Raw genomic sequence first — 21,869 nt, forward strand, 5'->3', positions numbered from 1 at the left:
CACTGCTCCATGAAGGCAGGAGCCTCGGCATCAGTCTGCCGTACTCACCTCCTCCATGAACTCTCCCTAGAGCAGACTCCTTGGGTGAAGACTTAGCACCTGTCATGGTGCCATCAAATATAAAGAACCTCAGACTTTGCTGAGGGAAAGCCTGGATCTGTCACATTCTCGATAGCTAGATGACATGTGACCATGGCGTCCGTTCCTTCTTCATCTCCTAAGGGAAGTTCCAGTGCCCTCAGAAGTGTTGTGATGGTTATTCCTGGTTGTCAAGGGGACTACATCTGGAATTAACTAAAACCCAAGTGGCTGGAGAGGCAGCTCTCTGCCCCTCTCTTCCCTCTCCTCCCCTCCCCTTCCCCCCACCTCTTACCCTCCCAATACCCTCTAAATAAAACTCTCCATACTAAAAAAAAAAAAAAAATAGAACTGGCTGGGCACACATGTGAGATCTTTTAAATTAAGTCATTTGAAATGGGAAGACTCACTTCTAATCTGGATCTTCGAGGTGGGAAGATCCACCTTTAATCTGGACCACACCTTCTGCTGGCAGCCTGTATAAAGAACATGGAAGGAAGCTTGCTCTCTCTTTGCCTGCTTACTCTTTCTCTTGTTAGCAAGTCCATATCTTCTCTGGCATTAGAGCCTACTCATCAGGATTTTGACTTATATGATTCTAGTTTATATAGAGAGAAGATAGATGATAGATAGATAGATAGATAGATAGATAGATAGATAGATAGATGATAGACAGACAGACAGATAGATGATAGACAGACTGATAGATAGATTGAGAGAACCCTGACTAACACGAGTACTTTCCACCTCTAATCTGCAGAGAATACTAGCTACAATTACACTGTTTGGCAGGCATAGGGCCGCTCCCTAAAGCAACAACAGCACCCACCCTCATAGTTGCTCTTCACTTAAAACAATCCTAGGTTTTATCTGCCCAAATCACCAGTTGTGCAGGAAGGATCTGCAGTCGCCAACTGGAGCTCAGCACAAGCTCTCTGCAGCTGCTCTCTTTGAAGTCAATTTAAGCCAGGACAGGTAACCAACCTGACATTCAGGAGGCTGAGGCATAATGACCATGAATTGGAGGCTAGGCTGGGTTACTTAGTGAGATGCTACTTTTAAAAAAATAAACAAAAAACGCAAAGGAAACAAGAAAACAAACAAGCAAAGATTCTCCATAGCTAACAGAGAAAAAAGACATGGCAAGTTAGTATACCAATGAAATAAAAAAACAGGACAAAGGTTGTTGTTGGGACAAGGAAAGTTGGGTATTAGACAACCAGGCCATATTAATGTCTTATCTTATATTTTTGGTTATTTAGAAAACGTGACTTTCAGAACAGGCATGGAAGCCTATAACTATTACCCCGATTCTGGAGATGGTTGAGTCAAGAGGATGGAAAGTTCAAATCTAGCTTGGTCATCACAGTGAGTTCTCCTCTCAAGAAAACGACAAAGCTCAGACTCACTCACACATAGAACACCTGTTAAAGCTAGCAACTGCTTTGTACAGGTACGGGGGTGCAAACCTGGACCAATGGAGCATGTTCCTTGCTTGATACACACACACACACACACACACACACACACACACAAGATTGTACAGTCTTAGTTCCTAGTTTTAAAATGTTGCTGATAACACTAAGTTTGGAGAATAAATATGTACTATCACTAAGTGAAATCCATTTTAAATGTATTACCAAGGTAATAGAAGGTAAATAATCTTTCTTACATCTGTTCCTTCTAGCTCCCTCAGCTCCCACAATTCACATTATCCACAGTTTATTTTAAGACACCATGAAAAGAGACATAAGATTTCGCTCATCCTTTCCTCCCTGTTGTTTGGTGTCAGAAGGTGCTGTGGCCTTGGGCTGAATTCTCCTAGAGATGGAGCAGCTATGGTAGAGATTTGCCCACAGGTGCATTTTAATGAGCTCTGCCTACTTCTCTCTCTCCTTTGGGGAATCTAGCAGGGCGGTAATGGCATGTAAATGAGTTCTGAGGGTAGACTAATTAGCAAGGGTCCCTGGAGAGTAGCTAGCTGTTGGTTGTAAAAAGAAATAAAATAATAGGTCACCACGGCAATAAGTCAAATCACTTCAAAGCTGATTTCCAAGCACCTTTCCTCACTGGGAATCTTAAGCAAATGCAAAGGGAACAATAAAGACCTTCAGGTAAAGAACCAAAGAATTCTGGTCACTATTTGGGGGTTCATCCCCTGGAATTCATTACCAAAGCAAAGCTTGGTCCCTCTACTTTGAGTGCCATCTCCACTTATATTTTTATTCTAAACTGATGATTGGATAGTCATTAAAAGTAACAATAATGTTGTTTTTTCTGGATTTCCGGGAAATCTTTACTGTCCCTTTCTTCATTTCTCTCCAGAACTTTCTTCCTGTCTTTCCCTTGTCTACTTTCTCTACTGACCAAAGCAATTAGGCATTACCATATTTAGCTTTGGCCCAATCCTCCTGAAAATCTCTCCCATTGCTCAGACATTAAGGAAATGAAGCTGTGTGAAATAAAGAAAAGGGGGTCAGAGGTCATCAGTGATCAAATACCAAAAGGTTCATCCATCTAAGGGGAGCTTCTTAACCCTTGCCATGCCTGGAACCCAGCGATAAGTCTGTCAAATCTGTGGCTTGTTCATGTCAGATGCACAAATTAAAACACAAATTATTGTGAGGAAATCCAATAAGATTGAGATAAGGTTGTTAAGATATGTTTCAGAAACAACCTTCTGATGTGGAAATGTGATCTTACAACACACACTCCTGAAATGACAAACTGGGTTCATTCCCACAGTTTCAAAGCAGTGCTGTCATCTTAGGAGCTCTTGGCAGTGTCTGTCACTGTGTTAAGTTTTTGCTTTTAAACTTTTTTCTCTTTTTTTCTTTATTTTTGAAGATAGTAGTCTCAGTATACAGCACAAAATGACTTCGACCCCCGCCCCCCGCCATCCCCTTGCCTCCTAAGTACTGGATTGTAGTTGTCCGCCACCATGCTCAGCCCATTTTAAAATTTAAAACATCTTTATTATGTATATGACATACAGTCCACCACCAAAATCTTTTCTTTCGATATGGTCTATAGCTGAGAAGAATCACTTATCTCTTTTCACTGGGTGTATTGCTGTGATGCAAGTTCTGGATGTAAATGGACATAGATAAACAATTTCAAACATGTGAAGAATCCTGAGTGGTTACAATTGCAAATGGGCAGTGATAGGCACAAAGTTATTCTGTGTACATCAGAGTGTGTAACAGGATATGTGCACGTTGATTTCTGGTAATCAAATGACTTCCTGTGAATTTGAACTCAGTCCTAAGTCTTCACCCACATCCAAGCCTTCCAGCCAGGAGGATGCTCTCTTTGCTAACAGCTTTCTCCTGGCTTTATCATGTTTCCTGGTTGCTGCTATTTCTTTCACTCAGTTGACTCCTGGTTCTTCTTTAGATCCTCTATTATAATCCTTTAATTAATTAATTACTTAAATGACTAATTTATTTTGGCCCATTATAAGATCTCCAGAAACTGACTGAGAGACAACTTTTCATGATTGTGTCTGTGGACAAGAATGAGTGCTAGGTTGAGATACAGTGGAGTGATAGAGTCTGCCTGCTGTTTACTAGACCGGGGTTCAATTCCAAAAAAACAAAAGAGAAACAGTTACCAAATCTGAACCCTTGTTACTTCTTGCTCCCTGCTTTATGGCTTTTAAATCTTCTACCATTTATCTATTTATTTTTTGCTTTTTGTTTCTTGTGTTTATAGTTCATTTGTATTTATTTTTTTATTTTTTTCTTTGTTACATTTTAGTGTTTCTGTCTGTCTGTCTATTTTTATTTTATTTTGCTTTGAGTTGAGGTCTTGCTATTTAGCCAAGGCTGGTCTTGAACTAGTGACCCATCTGCCTCTTGCTCTGGTTTTCAGGGACTACCAGCATGCCACCACTGTCAGCGGGTTCATTTTTTTATTATTACTTTATAAATAATACCAATCAAAATTTCCACTTTCTGTCCTCCTCCCTCTTCCCACTCTCCCACTCACCCTCTCTCCCTCCCCCTCCAGTCCTAAGAGAGGGCAGGGTATCCTGCCCTGTGGGAAGTTCAAGGCCCTCCCTACTCCATCCAGACTTAGGAAGGTGTGCATCCAAATAGACTAGGATCCCAAAAAGCCAGTACATGCAGTAGAGACAAATCCCAGTGCCATTATCATTGGCTTCTCAGTCTGCCTCAATTGTCAGCCACATTCAGAGGGTCCAGTTTGAACCCATGCTCGTTCAGTCCCGGTCCAGCTGGATTTGGTGAGCTCCCACTAGCTCAGGCACACTGTCTCAGTGGGTGGAACCAACTCCTCGGTCCTGACTTCCTCGCTCATACTCTCCCTCCTTCTGCTCTTCAACTGGACCTTGGGAGCTCAGTCCAGGGCTCCGATGTGGATCTCTGTCTCTATCTCCATCCATCGCTGGAGGAAGGTTCTATGGTGATATTCAAGATAGTCATCAGTCTGAATACGAGACAAGGCCAGTTCAGGCACCCTCTCCTCCACTGCCCAGGGTCCTAGCTGGGGACATCCCCGTGGACTCCTGGGAACCCCTCTAGAGTCAAGCCTCTTGTCAAGTCCAAAATGGCTCCCTTAATTAAGATATGTCCTAGCAGCATTATTTGTAATAGCCAGAACGTGGAAACAACCTAGATGCCCCTCAATGGAAGAATGCATAAAGAAAGTATGGCACATCTACACATTGAAGTACAACTCAGCAGTAAAAATCAATGACATCTTAAATTTTGCATGCAAATGGATGGAAATAGAAAACACTATCCCAAGTGAGATAACCCAGACCCAAAAATATGAATATGGTATGTACTCACTCATTAGTGGATTCTAGTCATAAACAAAGAATATTGAGCCTATAGTTCGCGATCCTAGAGAAGCTAAGTAATAAGGTGAACCCAAAGAAAAACATATATAGAACCTCCTGGAAACTGGAAGCAGACAAGATTGCCAGGCAGAAGTTGGGACATGGGGGTGGGGTGGGGAGAGAGAGGGGGAGAGAGAAGGGAGAAGTGGAGGGTTGGGGAGAGCTTGGGGGATGGTTGAGATGGAGGAAAAATGGATATGGTAGCAGGGAAGCGGGCTCATTTCTTATAGCTGGGATTTGTATATGAGTCTAATCTCCTTGTTGAGTTCTGCAAGTGGTACTGCTTGGTGAGTTACTGTTCTGTGGAAATACTCTATCAAAATGTGCAGAAAGAAGCCTGCTGTGTGTCTTCCCATGATGGGAAGTCTAATCGTCATAGATGTTCTACTTGGATAAGACGCCAAATCACATACCTGGCATTAAAATGTAACCCGGGAGCACATGTGGGTGATAGCGTGGGCTGACTCTCTAGACACCAAGCAAACTGTGCAGAATCAGAGCCCACAGTAAAGACATAAATGTGTAGTGTTTAATATCCCACATTCCGTTGTTCAGAGTCTCTACCTAGTTAGGTCTAGTATGTCTATGAGTGTGATGGGAGGTTCATGGCAAGGACCAACTCTGCAGTCAAAACACAGGATCCCATAGTAATTTGAAAATTCTCATCTTGAAAACATAAGCGACATGAAGCTCAGGAAACTGTTATTCCAAATACCTCCTAAGTCACATATGTTGGTTTCTCTGGCCCTATAATATTTTCACTTATCTAGGGAATTTGGGGGTAAGAAAGTATTTTCCTTGGAGCTGGCAAGCTGGCTCAGCAGATAAGGGGACTTGCTTGCAAAGACTGATGACCTGACTTAAGTCCCTGGAACCCACATGGTGTGATAGGGAAGCTCAACGCCCATCAATGGTGAAAGGAGAGAGCTGATACCTTCAGGTTGTCCTCTGACCTCCATACACACCGTGGTACGTGGTGCATCCACATACATGCACATGTGCGCACACACATACACACCTTACCAAATAATAGATAAACAAACAAATACTATTTAAGCAAGGAAATGATTTCCTTTGATAATTGATGGTCTCTCAATGTTTCATTTTTCTTTTCCTTTGTTAGTGTATATTAACTCTAAAAGTTTGTTGGGTTTCATTATGACATTTTTTGCATACTCACATGAGTTGCTGTGTCTCTGTGACAATCCCACTAGTATTTATCTTCTCCAACTCTCCTTCCTCCCCACCTCTCCTTCCTCCCCACCTCTCCTTCCTCCCCACCTCTCCTTCCTCCCCACCTCTCCTTCCTCCCCACCTCTCCTTCCTCCCCACCTCTTCTTCCTCCCCACCTCTCCTTCCTCCCTACCTCTTCTTCCTCCCCACCTCTTCTTTCCCCCTTCTACTACTCTTTAAGAATCCTTGCAGGTGTCATCTTTGATACTTGTTCAGGAGCTGCTTTAAGGTATGAAAAAGGAGTGGCCGTCTGCATCACATGCTTGACTCGTTCTTCAGAGCCTGCCATCCTTAAAGGCCCTTATTGGCTAACCCTGTGACATCGTACACTGTGGGTGTGGTGCCAGGATAGTCTAACAAGTGGGGATGCATCTTTACTTCCTGGAACACAGCACCCTCGTGCTAGAGATGATATCACAAATTATTAATGTTGTTCAGATGTAAATTATCTGTAGTTGAGTTTAAATCGATGTTTTTAGAGAATTAAACTTGAACATTTCAGTCACAAATGATCCCTTCCTCAGGTCAGGACTAGTACCAGCTTCTTTTTGTTGTTTTTTGTTTTGTTATTGTTTATTTGCTTGTTTTTTCCTAAATGGGAGATACAAATGTGACCCTGTTTTCACATCTGAATGCTATAGGTTCAATATCTGTATTACCCTGAGAGTAATGTGAGGTTGCCATGTTGTCAGGACAAACTGCCTTTGAGAAGTTCATGGAACATAGTGGTCTAATCTCAAATTTACTGGTCTATTGTTCTTGAATTTACAATATCTGTTTTCTCCCCATTGACCATGACAAATAAGGCTCCATATTAATATTGTTGTTATATTATTATTATGGTTTTTTGAGATAGATTTTCTCTGTAGTTTTGGTGCATGTCCTGGAACTAGCTCTTATAGACCAGACTGGCTTCGAACTCACAGAGATCTGCCTGCCTCTGTCTCCCAAATGCTGGGATTAAAGGCGTGCACCACTACCACCCAGCTAAGGCTCCATATTATTAAAGGTATAGACTTAGCAACTTCCCAGGAGTCTCAATTGTGAGCAACTCTGATATAGAGAAGGCTGAGGACTTTCCACATGGAAACACTGAAGAAAATACAGCAGACCACGTTAGAAAGCTGTGCTTTCTTGTGAAATGTGATGGACCACTCATCACACACCCCTTATTCTTGCACTGTGAAGCATAATGTGCATGACATCATGTTCTCAAAAAAAATATTTTTAAGTTATTTAATGTTTATGCATGCGTATAGTGTGCTTGTATCCAGGTCACCACCCTCCAACTCCTTTTTCTTCTTTTTCAAATCCTCCACATCCCCCACCCACATTTTCTTTCAACTTCAACTTCTCTCTCTCTTCCTTCAACATCATCTTCTCCCCTCCCATCTAATTTGGAACCCACCAAGGCTATTTAGAGTTTTCTGCATGCTCATGGATGTGGGATTATTTACTAGAGCATGGGGAATACTGTCTCAAGACCTGCATCCCTGAAGAAAAGTGACCCTTGTTCTCTCATCGGCCATCAACTTCCTATGGCTCTTTCAGCTAGTGGTAGAGCTCCAGAGACCACCCTCACACCTGCTGGGGTTTTGAGTGGTCTGATCTGGTGTGGGTCTTGTGAGCACAGTCCCAGTCTTTGTGAGTTCCTGTGTATAACTGCACTGCCACAGCCAGCAACAATGTTTTCCTGCAGAAATCCACTCCCTCTGCCTCTTCCAATCTCTCTGCCCTTCTTTTGTGGGAAATAGGAAAAAAGAACCCAGATATAAAAAATGAATAAATAAAATAAAAATTTAGACAGGCTCTTGATATACAGCTCTCTCTGCCCTTGAACTCATAGGTCCACCTGATTCTGCTTTCCAGTGCAGGGATTTAAAGTTATGAAAATTCTTAATACTGTCCAAATAAAAGATTCTGCTAAAATTTCTCTGATTTGTTCCCTGTGTTCATACATGAAGGGAATGCTAAATTTTAATCAAAGATTAAGGAAAATAAAAATGTCAAAAATCCAAGTCCATAGATTAGCCTTGAATTCTATCTGAAGATTCAAAGAAAAAAACGCCATGGTTTCCACAGGAGATGAGGTATCCTGACTCATTTATATGCCCAGTAGAGGCCACCTGTCACCGTAGAAAGAGTGGCTTGGCATGGGACAGTCTACAGTGGTACCATCACTCTATCACCTTCGTTCGCGTCTTCAGTTTGATGGGGGAGGCTTTAGCGTTGTTGGGAAATTTTGAGATGTGTGCATTGTTTGTCAGGGAGCTGAAAGTGCTTATGCTCTAGAGTCATTTATTCCCGCTGTGTCTAGCTTCTACTAACAGATAACTGGGCTTCACACGTGATTGGAATTAAATATCTACCTTCAGCCACTGTCTACTGCCTCTGTGCGTTTGGGAGTAGATAACATTTAACCCTCTCTCATCTACACTTCCCAAACACTCATTTCTCCTGAGCCTGGCTTGGCTTCCTTCCTCAGTGGTCCCCTCTGAATCTTCTCCTCTGTTTCACATCCCACCAACAAGAAAAACAGGGATTTCTTTTACATCAGACTTTAGGGAGATTTTCTCTTTATCTTTTCTACCTTCATAACCATGTCAAGTCCCATTTTACCTCCTTTCCAAGTTCCTTATTGTCTTTAACTGACTTAATCCCCATCTTTACAGTTCAGATTTTAGTGAAAGAAGTACATAGATTCTTTGGGCACCTTATGTGCAGTTTGTACTGGGGATGCAAGCCTGGACCATGTTCAAGCCTGGAGCGTGTTCCTTGCTTTACACACACACACACACACACACACACACACACATACACCATCCAGGAACACAGCGGGATTGTTTTAGACTGACATGCAGGATGACAGGGGAAGAACCATTCACCATGAGGACTGAAGAAAAGGAAATGTCACCCATGCTGTGGAAATAAGAAAGCCTAAAGAGAAATGATGTTTAAATGGGAAATTAGGTTTATTATGGTCACTCAATGGCCGGTATAGGAATTGGGACTTGAGGGGTGCACTTGCTGTGTCAGAGTCCAGAGGGAAGAACGGGGAAGAAGAAAAAGTGCAACTGTGGTTGAAAACCTCAGACCAGTATCTGAGTCCTGTGGTGCTGCCAAGCGGAAGGCAGAGTGGAGATATGTGCCCATTCTGTTTGTGGGGAGGGAATAACCTAAGGCTGTGGGGAGCTTCTAGAAAAGAAGTTGAAATTGGACAGAGTCCTTAAATTTACTCTGCTCTCACACTCTCCTACCTCACTTGCTTCTGGGCTCACCAACTCACAAATGTCCAGATACACCAAACCTTTCCCTTGCCCCTGAACATCTTCATCTGACTTACTCTGCACAGCTCCTGTGCCTCAGATTCATGTCAGGTCCAGCCTCCTCCAGTTCCAGATGTCCCTAACCAGAATTAGTTTTCCTCTCTGCCTAAGTTCCAATCAAGCATTTTGCCCATGTCTTGTCTCTCGCTGCAGTGTGCCTCCTATTGAAGTCAGGGTGTCTGGGACACTAGATCTTAAGTTTCTGGGAGGCAAGAAGAACTTTTAGTCACTTCTATGTTCCATGTATGACTTGACAGTCCTTCCCTATTCAGAAATGAACAAGCATTAGAGAATTCATAGGTAGAAGTGAAATGGTTGCACTTCAACACTGAGTACGTCTTAGGCCACATACCCAAACCTCAGTCTAGCTCCAATACTCTAGTTTCATCAATTATACAAGACTGTTTTGTTAGCAACATTCTTTTATTTCTTAATATGGATAAATGGAGTCTCAAAAAGAATAGCAGTTAAAAATTTTACTAAGAAATGATGAATTATGTATTGAAAGATCAAAAGTATCATTTGATAATTATTTATTGAGTCTGGTTGTGTGGTAAAGGGGTGTGTGCATGTGTGTGTGTATGTATGTATGTATGTGTGATGCTCAAATCAAACCCATGACCTCATATACAATAAGTACATGATCAACCACTGAGCTCCATCTCAGCCCCCAACTGTGCACCTGTCTCTGAATATTCAACCGTGAATAAGACAGATCATTGTTCTGAAAACATTTAACACATGATTTCATGAGGTTGGGGATTTCTTCATTTATAGAAGAATATGCATTTAGTAAACTGGAAACAAATTATTCATCCTTTCATTAAGATGCTATGTGTCTGCAATTACAATGAAAAAGGGGACTGTGAATTGAAGGAGAGTGGGGAGAGCTATATGAGAGGGTTTGGAGGAAGGAAAGGGAAGGGAAAATAGTTATTAAAATGCAATCTCAAAAATAAACAACAGAAACGAGTCTATTTGCCATCTAAATCAGTAGTGGGAAAAGTAGTTTGAATGGCAATGTCAAACACAAGTGCCCACGGTAGCCATGTTCCCATTATATTAAAAATATGAAAGTAGAAAGATTGCTTGGTTGCTGCTATTGATTGACATTTGTCTAAGCTGTGGTTATTACCATCATTTTACATATTCTTTATCTCTGACTTCAATGAAGCCTGTGCCAGGAAGTTTATAACTTTCTTCTCAGTGTTGTTTTTCTCATTGAGCTTGGGAGCACCCATAGAAGTGTTAAGCCATAATCACTGCATTTATTGAATTCCAATATATATCCATCATTGTATAAGACACTGCAGATATGAAAATTCATGCTCTCAAACAGATTCCGGAAGTAATATCTTATTAAAAAATTGGATTGTTCCAGGAGAAACATTAGGAATATCTTTCTGAAGAAAATATTTTTATTGGAAACTTTGGTATATTTTTATTTTCAAGGTTAATTTAAAACAACACTCGTGGCTATACTAGATTTTTCTGAGATATGAGTGAGTGTTAAGGAGAAACAGTATCAATTTTCAAAACACCCCATGTTAAGGCAGGGAATATGAGAGAGGCCTTTGGTAGACAAACATAAATTGCTAGAAAAAATATAATCGGAAACCTTAAGGAACACTCTCCATGTTTCTCTGTATGCATGTGTGAAGAGAGACCAATGGCTTCAAATCTAACTAGCTTTTGCTTGTTTGTCTTTCGAAACCTTTTCTAAGAATCGCCCTTGTGGAGAACATTCCTGAAGGCCTTAACTACTCTGAAGATGCCCCGTTTCACCTGCCGCTTTTCCACGGCTGGATGAACTTACTCAACATGGCCAAAAAATCGGTTGACATAGTGTCTTCCCATTGGGACCTTAACCACACCCACCCATCAGCATGTCAGGTAAGCCACATTCTCTATGACTGTGATGGTTTTATGTGCATTTTACACTCCTTGCTGCCTTTACCCTCCATACGACCAGACCAGCTCAGCTTTCAAACTCCACCTTCCCCCAGAGATCATGGATAGTTTTGTGTTTATACATTTGGACAGATGTTCCAATGCTAACCATGTGTCATTCAGTTATTATAAGCACTCCAGTTTTTTTTAGGGCAAAATCATGTTTCATCTTTGTCTGCAAGAGGTTGTCTGTACAGTACTGCCAAACACCATGGGTTTGAGGATACCACCCACATAACTAGCATCTTTCAACACACAGCCTAGAATTCTGCTGCATGTAGTATGTAGGCTTACACATCTATCTGCCTGCTGAGATATCTGTTTGGTCAAAGTATGTCATACAACTCCCCTTCAAGGCCTCTGAGTTAACTTTTTTAAATAATGAAGTCAAACTTCCCAGGACCAATGTGTATTTTTAACTCTGTCATTTTTGGGTGGATAAGAAAAAGATAATTTCTGAATTAAATAGTCTGGAGTAAAAATGGAAAAGATCCTTGTAATTTTTAATATCTTTTTATTTATAATTGGTAAGACCATGGTGGTTTGCATTGAACTCCTATCCATGTTTATGACCATTGGATCATATTTAAAAGTCCTTTATTTATCAGGGATCATGGGTCAAATTAGTTTTGTTGCTTGGGATACAAATCATGTTGGCAGAATTTATCATCACTGTATATTGCTGTCCTGAAATCTGTTATTCATCAAATTATACCACTCCGACTATTTTTAAGTAATGGTTATCGGAAAATAAGTAAAAACAAACCAAAATTACAATGGTCATACTGAAATCTTATTTATTAAATTATGTTGTGTTCACTGTGTTCCCTACTTGAACCACTTAATAATGTGTTTTGTATTTTACTGTTGCATAATCTATCACCCACAATTTAGTGACTAGAAAAGCAAAGATCATTTACTTATTTCTGGTTTGGGGTAGGGTTTCACAGCCAGTAATTTATGTAGTTACTGGAAGATGGATTACTGGGACCAGAGGATCCAGGATGAATGGAATACAGTCAGCATCTCAACTGGAGGGATGAAATGTGTGAAGAGGCGGGTCGCTCACTGGTCTCTCTTAGAATGCTGTAAATGGACTTGAGTTCTCTATATTGTGGTTGGATCCATATAAGAAAAAAGAACAGAAGCTCAGAGGCTTGTTAACCTGGAGCCTGGCATTCCAGATTACTGTGTCCATCATTCATTGGCTTAAACAAGTCATATAGACACAAGATGAGAGGAGACACATCCAAGAACTGAGTAGACCAGTTGGTTGCTATCTTTGGAAATGATATACCACAGACCACTTTCTGACCATAGCAAGTCATTCTCTTCCACATGCAAAATACAAATTCTTGCATTTCTCGAAATGCAGTCGAACCCATGGCGTGAAAGGCTCACTGCCTGGACCTGCATGCGAGCTTCTCTTGCTTTGGAAACATATGGGCTTAAAAGACTGTTCATATGCCCTCCTGACTCTCCAACATGCTGTGTTAAGGCAGGAATGAGGTGATGGTGATCATGGGCACTTGTGTTCAAAAGGAAAGGAGGGCACACCTGTCATTAGTCCACGGTGAGGCCAGATCCAGCATAGCACATAGCTTGAGTTTTACAACATTAGAAACAGAAATGTGTTCTAGGATCTAGTTGTGCCTATTTTGTGTGTTCATTTGTGTTTTGTTTGTTTGTTTGTTTGTTTAGAGACAGGGTCTCTCTAGGTTGCCCTGACTGCCCTGGAACTTGCTCTGCAGATCAGACTGCCCTTGAATTCCCTGAGGTCCCCCTGCCTCTGCGTACCAAATGCTGGAATTCAAGTCATGTGCCACCATGACAAGCTACAACAAGTAGTCCCCCAACCTGCTCAGCTCAAAAGCTGTGTTGTGCTGGGAATGGAGCCCGGGGCCTCGTGCATGCCTCGAAAGTATTCTCCTGTGGAATAACCACATTCTCAGTTCATATTCTTTCTCATAAGACACAGACCAAGTTTCCTGTATGTTCTTTGTGATGATGATGGATTTTGTTTACTTTGGTTTTTTGGGAGAGAGTTTTGTATAGCTTAGGCTCCCTTCAAACCTATTGTGCGATCCTGAACATCTGATCCTCTTGCCTTCACCCTTCAAGTGATGGAATTGCTGCCATAAACCATCTACTCAGTGCTGTGGATTGAACCCAGGGCCTCAAGCATGCTAGGCAAGCACTCTACCAGCTGAGCCACATCTTCTGCCTTCTTTTCTCTCTTTTAAAGAAACTATCTTTTACTTAATGGAGAATAGCCAAACATGAGAGTTATTTCTAAACTAACAGAGCCTGCAAAGTGCCCAAGGGGACCATAAACAGCAGCGAGATGAACAGGACGTATAACCCAAAGCACCTCTCTATTTATTACAATGCAGCTGTAAGCAAAATACACTGAGGAACTGTAGACAGTGGCAGGCACCCAGCTTAGCAGCAGACAGACACAAATAAACATGGTCTCTTGGAGCTGTGTCTCCTCTAGATGAGAGATGAGCTTGTAGAATGAATGATGGCTGTTATTAGCAAGAGTGATGAATGTAGGCTTTACAAAAATATTGCTTGGAAATTGGGATTGGTTAAAAATGCATTATATATCTGTCTCCAAAGGGTTATGCTCTCTCTCTCTCTCTCTCTCTCTCTCTCTCTCTCTCTGTGTGTGTGTGTATGTATGTGTATGTGTGTAAGGGTGCATGTATATATGTGTGTTTGTCTGTGAAAGACCAGAGGTCAACCTCAGGCATCATTCCTTGGAATCTGTATACCTTGTTTATGAAAACAGGGTCTCTGAATGGGTCACCTCAATGATGAGTAGGCTGGACTGTTGGGCCAGTGAGCCCCAGGGATCTGCTTTTGTCTGCTTCCCCAGCACTGGCATTACAATGGGTTCCACCATGCCCAGATTTTCTTGTGAGTCCTGGGGGTTGAGCATAGGTCATCACATTTAACCAAAAGCACCCACAGAGCTGTCTCCAAGCTCCAAAGATTCTGTTTTGATTCCCACTCTAAAACCCCCATTTTGTCCTCCCTATATCTCCCTCGGGTCATTAACCTTTGTGTCTGTTGCCTTCTGTGCTTTTCACTGCATGAAGGCCCAGTTGAGGGCTAGCGGAGCCTACAGTGCCATGGAAACCTTACAATTAGTGAAAATGCTTGGTCAGGAAAAGAGAATGTCTTTCTTTCTGTCAGGATGATGACTTTAGCCAATACGATATTAAAATTTACAGGGCATTTTGATTGCTAATTTATGAGATTAAATGGTAGGATTTTATGAAATCAAAATTTTGGGGGGGGAAACCCAGGCCGTGTGACTGCTGGAAGCTGATCAGTAGTTGTTCTATCTAACCCATGCAGTGAGAGTACCAGTTCTTTCTGTCTTCACTGTGAAGCACCAAATGAAATAATTAATGAGCTGAGACAATGGAATGTTGAAGAGATGTATTTATGCGAAATCAATTAGATGCTGGCGTCCCAGAGAGCTCCCAATTGGCATGATTGCCAACTGATGATACATTGAAATTGTTTGATTTTGGAAAATTTGGATTGTTTTTAAATTACACAGGATTTGGTGGAGTTAATGAGGAATAAGAGAGCTCAATGATCCAGAAGGGCGTTTGCAAAGCACAGCTCGATCCTGTCTCTACACATTAAATGGTTAGCAGAGCTCAGAAAGCCTGTAAGATTTGCCTACTTTGCAGCTGTGTGGTGTTGACCAGGATACAGGACTGGCCGGGCCTCCATTTTCTCAGCATCAAAGCTAGGGTGATAACAGATAATGTAGATTAAGTTAGAGCCTGTGTATGCTCATTGCTGTCATAAATATCATCATATGCACTCGTCCATCTGTGCATGCACCAATGGTCTCGTCCCAGCCAGTTTAATACGTTAACCAGGAATGAGTTAGAGGCTTCACTCTGGTAAAAACCGGGTGATTATATCAGCGAGACCCAAGGGAGATGAGGATTAGATAAGCTGTCTCACACACACACACACACACACACACACACACACACACACGAGAGAGAGAGAGAGAGAGAGAGAGAGAGAGAGAGAGAGAGAGAGAGAATCTTTTCTCCCATCTGCTCATTAGGCTTTGATTAACTCACTCATTGAAGAAAACCTTCCCTATGCCTGAGGTCAGAGTCCACCTCAGTTTTGGTAAATATCTGAAACATACACCCCCATCAACACCCCCAAAAGCCTTTTATCTTTTTTCTTTTTTTATTACTTTATAAATAATACCAATCAAAATTCCCACTTCCTCCCCTCCTCTCACTTCCCTCCCACTTCCCCACATACTCTCCCCCAACCCCCCTCCAGTCCTAAGAGAGGGCAAGGCATCCTGCCCTGTGGGAAGTCCAAGGCCCTCCTCACTACATCTAGGCTTAGAAAGGTATGCATCCAAATAGACTAGGATCCCAAAAAGCCAGTACATTCAGTAGATACAAATTCTAGTGCCATTATTTTTGGCCCCTCAGTCTGCCCCAATTGTCAATCACATTCAGATGGTTCTAGCCATAAACAAAGGACATTGAGCCTATACTTCATGATCCTAGAGAAATTAAGTATTAAGGTGTACCCAAAAGCCCTTTCTAAGAATTCTATAAGCTTATGTTTTCTTATGTTTTACCTTCTGTTGCTTCCTCGCTCATTATCTGGTGAAGTTTTTTTAATTTTGTTTTGTTTTCTTTTGGGGGAGTATGGATGATAAGGTTTATTTCAGTTAATAATTTCACATCATAGCCCATTATTGAAGAAAGACAGGACAGGAACTCCAGGGAGGAACTGGGAGGCAGGGACTGAAATAAAAACCATAAAGGAAAACTGTTTACAGGTTTGATCCCCATGATTTGCACAGCCTACTTTAGCATACAACCCCGGAATGCATTCCCAGAGGTGGTTCCTCCTACAGTGAGCTGTGTCCTTCTACATCAGTCATCAATCAAGAAGAAAAGATGCCCCCAAAGGTTTGTCCACAGGCTGATCTGGTGGGGATATTTTCTTAGTTAAGGTTTTTTCAGTTAAGGTAGCTTGTATCAAGTTGATAGAAAATTACCCTTCACATAAAGTTTTTATACCTTTTATGGTAATATTTTTGAGGCATTTGATCTCGGAAAAGTGCGATTTTATTAGAAAATAATCTCCAACCTCAGTCTATGTTTGCTGAGATCAAAATGAAAACAAACCAGGCTTGGTGGCACATGCCTATAATCTCAATGAACAGGAGGATGGAGGACTGGAGGCCAGCCCATGCTACATGGCACAGGTAGAATGTACCCTGCTGTCCTGCCCATGAGGCTATGTCCATTGAGGTCACCCATTTCTTCCTGACAGTAGTGATGTTCCAGCTATCTCCCGCTGTGGCTTAGCCAATGGCTGAGAGTCTTCACTTCCTCTAACTTGTAAAGTTTTTCCTTGGCAAACTTGTTTCATAACCAACCTATGATTTATTCATAAGTAATGCTGACATTTTATATTGTAATTGCTTTTTATATTAGACCATAATGCCCCCTTCTAGTTGCATCATCTGTGGGTATATGAACCCCTGTTCCCTGCTTCCATCTCCTCAATTTTCCACCATCAATGGTTATCTAAGCCCCTCATGTCTGTCCCTACTGTCCTTAGTTGGTCTCCATTCCTTCTTCAAGTCTTGTGATTTCTCATCAACCCCTTGTATACACAGTCAGGATCTACTTTGTAATAAGTATTTCTGGAACCCAGAAGGATTCTACCTTTTAGTGGTGTTAGAGGTTATAGATTTATTTTCTCTTATATTTAGGGTTTTTGAGTGGCACATATTTGTACATATTTATGGGACACAGGATGATGTATGGATTGATATATGTGAAGTAATGATCAGCTCAGAGCAATTAGCACATTCATTTCTTCTGTCATTTCTTGATGGCAAATATATCCAAATTCCTCTAGCTATATTGAGGTAATTAAAGCGTTAGTGTTAATTATATTTATCCTGTGAGACACAGAACAATAGAACTTGTTACTCTTGCCTCACAATGGAATCATACTTATTGGGCCCATCGGTCCCCTTCCCCCTACTCCACCAACCCTATTCTCCCTCTATTCCCTGGTAACCACTCTTTGTATTCTCAACTTCTATGGGGTCTGTTTTCTTAGACTCTGCTTTTGAGGGAGACCATTGATGCTCTTATTTCTGTGATGGGCTTGTTTCACTGAACCCAGTGCCCTTCAGGCCCTATCTATATGGTCATAGTGACAGTCTCAAGCCCTGGGGACCATTAGAAAGCAACAGAACCTTTGCAGTATGAGAGGCTAGTGGGAAGTCCTTAGCTCACTGAGGGTGTGTCCTAGCCCTCAGAGAGAATTGTGAGATGCAAGTGTTTTCCTCTTATTCTGACTCATGGCTCATATGGAGAGTGTCTTTTCAGACATGCGTTAACACTCTGAGGCGCTGCCTCAGTCGGGGCCCAAAGTTGGGGAACCATTGTTCATAGACGCTCCAAAAGTAAAAGCCATATAAACAAAGCTATTTGCCTTTATATTCTGTTTTAATATGAAAAGAATGATTAATATAACCACAGTCTTTTCTCTATGGTATATGTCACTTACTGCAGGGAGCCATGGGGGACCTTCCTCATACCATAGCTATAGGATTTGGCATTTGATGTATTTAATATGCCTACTGGTTTGATAGGTGTGACCACACTTAACAATGTCATAACTCCTTTGATTCTTATTTCCTCATCTGTAAGACATTTATGATAATGCCTGCCTCATATTGCTTTGTGAGTTTGATTTAATACTTATGAAACAATGAAACAGAGCTTAAAAAGACACTACTTCTATTTTTTACATATGGAACCTTAAGCTTAGTGGACCCCCAACTCTGAATTGTTGTAAAACAGAAAAAATATCTGGTTGCCCACACAGATTTTAGCCAATATGAGAGGAGGCCAAGGTCATACCTGGAATACACATTTACATTGTCCTCCGGTTTAGACGAAGATGGGAGAATGATACATGTTTGCTTTTTCCCTCTGTAGATCCCTAGTCCCCTGACCCCATGTGGCAGTTCACAACCATGACTGCCCAGAAGAACCTGGGGGCTGTAAAAATAGCTAGGTGAGCTCCTCCATTCCCACCCCAGGGCACTTTACATCATACCACTTGGAAAGAGGCCAAGTTAAAATTGGCTAGAGGAGTCCACTGGTCAACCAAGATTGAGAACTGCTGAAGGGAAATGCGCCAGTCTAATAAACATGATCTGATTTTCATGTTTTAAGACAGCCCAGGCTGGTCCCTTCCCCACCTGGCTTGTCAGCCTGATTTTTGCCTGTGTATCACAAGTGTTCTCTCAGTGACTAGACAGCAACTCTTTTGTTGTTTGTTTGGTTTTGGTTTTTGTTTGTTGGTTTGTTTTGTTTTTGTAACCACTTAAGTAACCCATGGATTCCTGGACTCTGGAGCCGGGGTGGTATTTATCCCTGTATCTTGATTGGCTAGCATATGGCCACAGCAGGGAGCTGTGGGTTCACATCAGACCATAAATCCTTCCTGAGAACTAACTGTCAACTCCAGACCAAACACGATTTCAGCAGAGTCCTGGTACAGTGTCAGCATAAGCCAGCGTAGCCTACGAGGAAGAGTGGCTCTGGCTTCAAAACAGCATCTTTCCCCAGCCCCACACCATCAACACTGAGCAAGTGCTTGCTTATGTCAGCATGCTCCCATTTAAACATGTGACAGCAAATGCGTTTCAAATGTGCCTTTATTGAGCAGACTTTCATGGAGGAACTGTGCTGTTTGCTGGAAATACGAAACCAAATACACAGTAGTAAAACCTAAAAGACAACAGGGGAGACCCCCAAACCTATCACTTCGCAGGATTAGGAAAACAGTCACCCAAGAAGCTGTGAGAGCATACACCCAGAAAGGCCTGCCTTTGTCCTTTGCTGCTCAGCGGTTCTCAAACCCCTGTGGATTCCGCCCTTCCCCAGTCTATTCTTTCCGGATACTTTCTCTTGCTTCTCCACGCTCCTCTCTCTCCATCTGTTGACTCGTTATGATTATGCTCTAGCTTGTATTCCAGTAATTTCCAAGGAAGATCATTATTCTGATACAAATGCATAAATAACATTCTTGGCAGGTCTTTAACCTGTGTGATTTCTCCCAAAGCCAGCGATGTAGAAGTCAATAAATCATGGTCCCAAAGGCATTCTTCCTAATTCTCTGGATCAAGTGAAAACTAATCTTGACCGGCGTGCAGGCAGGCCCGGGTGGCGGAGGCATCGGCAGTCAGGCCCGGCAGGCAGGCCTAGACAGCGGAAGCACCGGCGCACAGACAGGCCCGGGCGGCGGAGGCACCAGCACGCAGGCAAGTCCGGGCGGCAGAGGCACCGGCGTGCAGGCAGGCCCGGGTGGTGGAGGCACCGACAGTCAGGCCCGGCAGGCAGGCCTAGGCAGCGGAAGCACCTGCGCGCAGGCAGGCCCAGGTGGCGGAGGCACCGGCAGGCAGGCCTAGGCGGCGGAAGCAACGGCGCGCAGGCAGGCCCGGGCAGCGGAGGCACCAGCACGCAGGCAAGTCTGGGCGGCAGAGGCACCGGCGTGCAGGCAGGCCCGGGTGGCGGAGGCACCGGCAGTCAGGCCCGGCAGGCAGGCCTAGGCGGCGGAAGCACCGGCGCGCAGGCAGGCCCAGGTGGCGGAGGCACCGGCAGGCAGGCTTAGGCGGCGGAAGCACCGGCGCACAGACAGTTCCGGCCGGCGGAGGCACCGGCAGGCAGGCCTAGGCGGCGGAAGCAACGGCGCGCAGGCAGGCCCGGGCAGCGGAGGCACCAGCACGCAGGCAAGTCCTGGCGGCAGAGGCACCGGCGTGCAGGCAGGCCCGGGTGGCGGAGGCATCGGCAGTCAGGCCCGGCAGGCAGGCCTAGGCAGCGGAAGCACCGGCGCACAGACAGGCCCGGGCGGCGGAGGCACCAGCACGCAGGCAAGTCCTGGCGGCAGAGGCACCGGCGTGCAGGCAGGCCCGGGTGGCGGAGGCACCGGCAGTCAGGCCCGGCAGGCAGGCCTAGGCGGCGGAAGCACTGGCGCATAGGCAGGCCCAGGTGGCGTAGGCACCGGCAGGCAGGCCTAGGCGGCGGAAACACCGGCGCACAGACAATTCCGGGCGGCGGAGGCACCGGCAGGCAGGCCCGGGCGGCGGAGGCACTGGATACAGGATAGTGCGGGCAAGAAACAGGGAAGCCTGCACTGAGAACAGATTGCCCCGCTACAATTAAATCAAACCCAATAGATAGCATCGGTAAGAGGAGATGGGCAGACGTCAAGGCAAGAATTCACCCAACAATCTGAAAAACAACATGAAAACACCAGAACCCAATGATCTTACAACACAAGGACTTGAACACCCTATCACAGGAGAAGAGGAAAAAACTGACTTTTTGAAAGCAATAGAGTCCCTTAAACAACATGTAAAAAACGCCCTCATAGAAATGGATGAGAAGTATAACAAAAAGTTTGAAGAAATGAGTAAATACGTAAATGATACCCTGGGAAGCCAAGAAAAAACGATCAAACAGGTAATGGAAACAGTCCAAGAATTGAAAACTGAAATGGAAGCAAGGAAGAAAACACAAACTGAGGACCAGCTGGATATGGCAAATATAGGTCAACGATCAGAGACTACAGAAACAAGCATAATCAATAGAATACAAGAGATAGAAGAAAGAATCTCAGATTCTGAAGACAACATAGAGAAAATAAACGGACTGATCAAAGAAAACACCAAAACCAACAAATTCTCATCACAAAACATTCAGGAAATATGGGACACAATAAAAAGACCAAACCTAAGAATAATAGGGATAGAAGAAGGAGAAGAGGCACAGCTCAAAGGTCCAGAAAACATTTTTAACAAAATTATGGAAGAAAACTTCCCCAACATAAAGAAAGATATTCCTTTGAATATTCAAGAAGCATACAGAACACCAAACAGACTGGATCAAAAAAAAACGTCCCCTCGCCATATAATAATCAAAACACAAAATATACAGATTAAAGAAAGAATATTAAGAGCTGCAAAGGAAAAAGGCCAAGTAACTTATAAAGGTAAACCGATCAGACTTACACCTGACTTCTCTATGGAAACCATGAAAGCCAGAAGGTCCTGGATAGAGGTACTACAGAAACTAAGAGACCATGGATGCAAACCCAAACTACTATACCCAGCCAAGCTATCGTTCACTATCAATGGAGAAAACAAGACATTCCAGGATAAGAACAAATTTAAACAATACGTTGCCACAAATCCAGCCCTACAGAAAGTAATAGAAGGAAAATCACAACCCAAGGAATCCAACATTGCCAACACTGCCTACAATAACCCAGGCATCTAGCGACCCTTCAACAGCACAACTCAAAGAAGGGAGACA

At 43.1% G+C, this 21,869-nt stretch overlaps 1 protein-coding gene across 2 annotated transcripts in view; it reads left to right on the plus strand.

Annotated features, from left to right (window-relative positions):
- Positions 1-21,869, plus strand: part of Pld5 (phospholipase D family member 5) — a 325,180-nt gene that overhangs the window by 173,421 nt on the left and 129,890 nt on the right. For both annotated transcript variants that reach the window (XM_057770618.1, XM_057770619.1), the window contains one exon: positions 11,226-11,394. In XM_057770618.1, coding sequence (XP_057626601.1) covers positions 11,226-11,394 — 169 coding nt within the window. The remainder of the gene's footprint in view (positions 1-11,225; positions 11,395-21,869) is intronic.

This window comes from Chionomys nivalis, chromosome 5 (genome assembly GCF_950005125.1).
Source record: "Chionomys nivalis chromosome 5, mChiNiv1.1, whole genome shotgun sequence".
NCBI lineage: Eukaryota > Metazoa > Chordata > Mammalia > Rodentia > Cricetidae > Chionomys > Chionomys nivalis.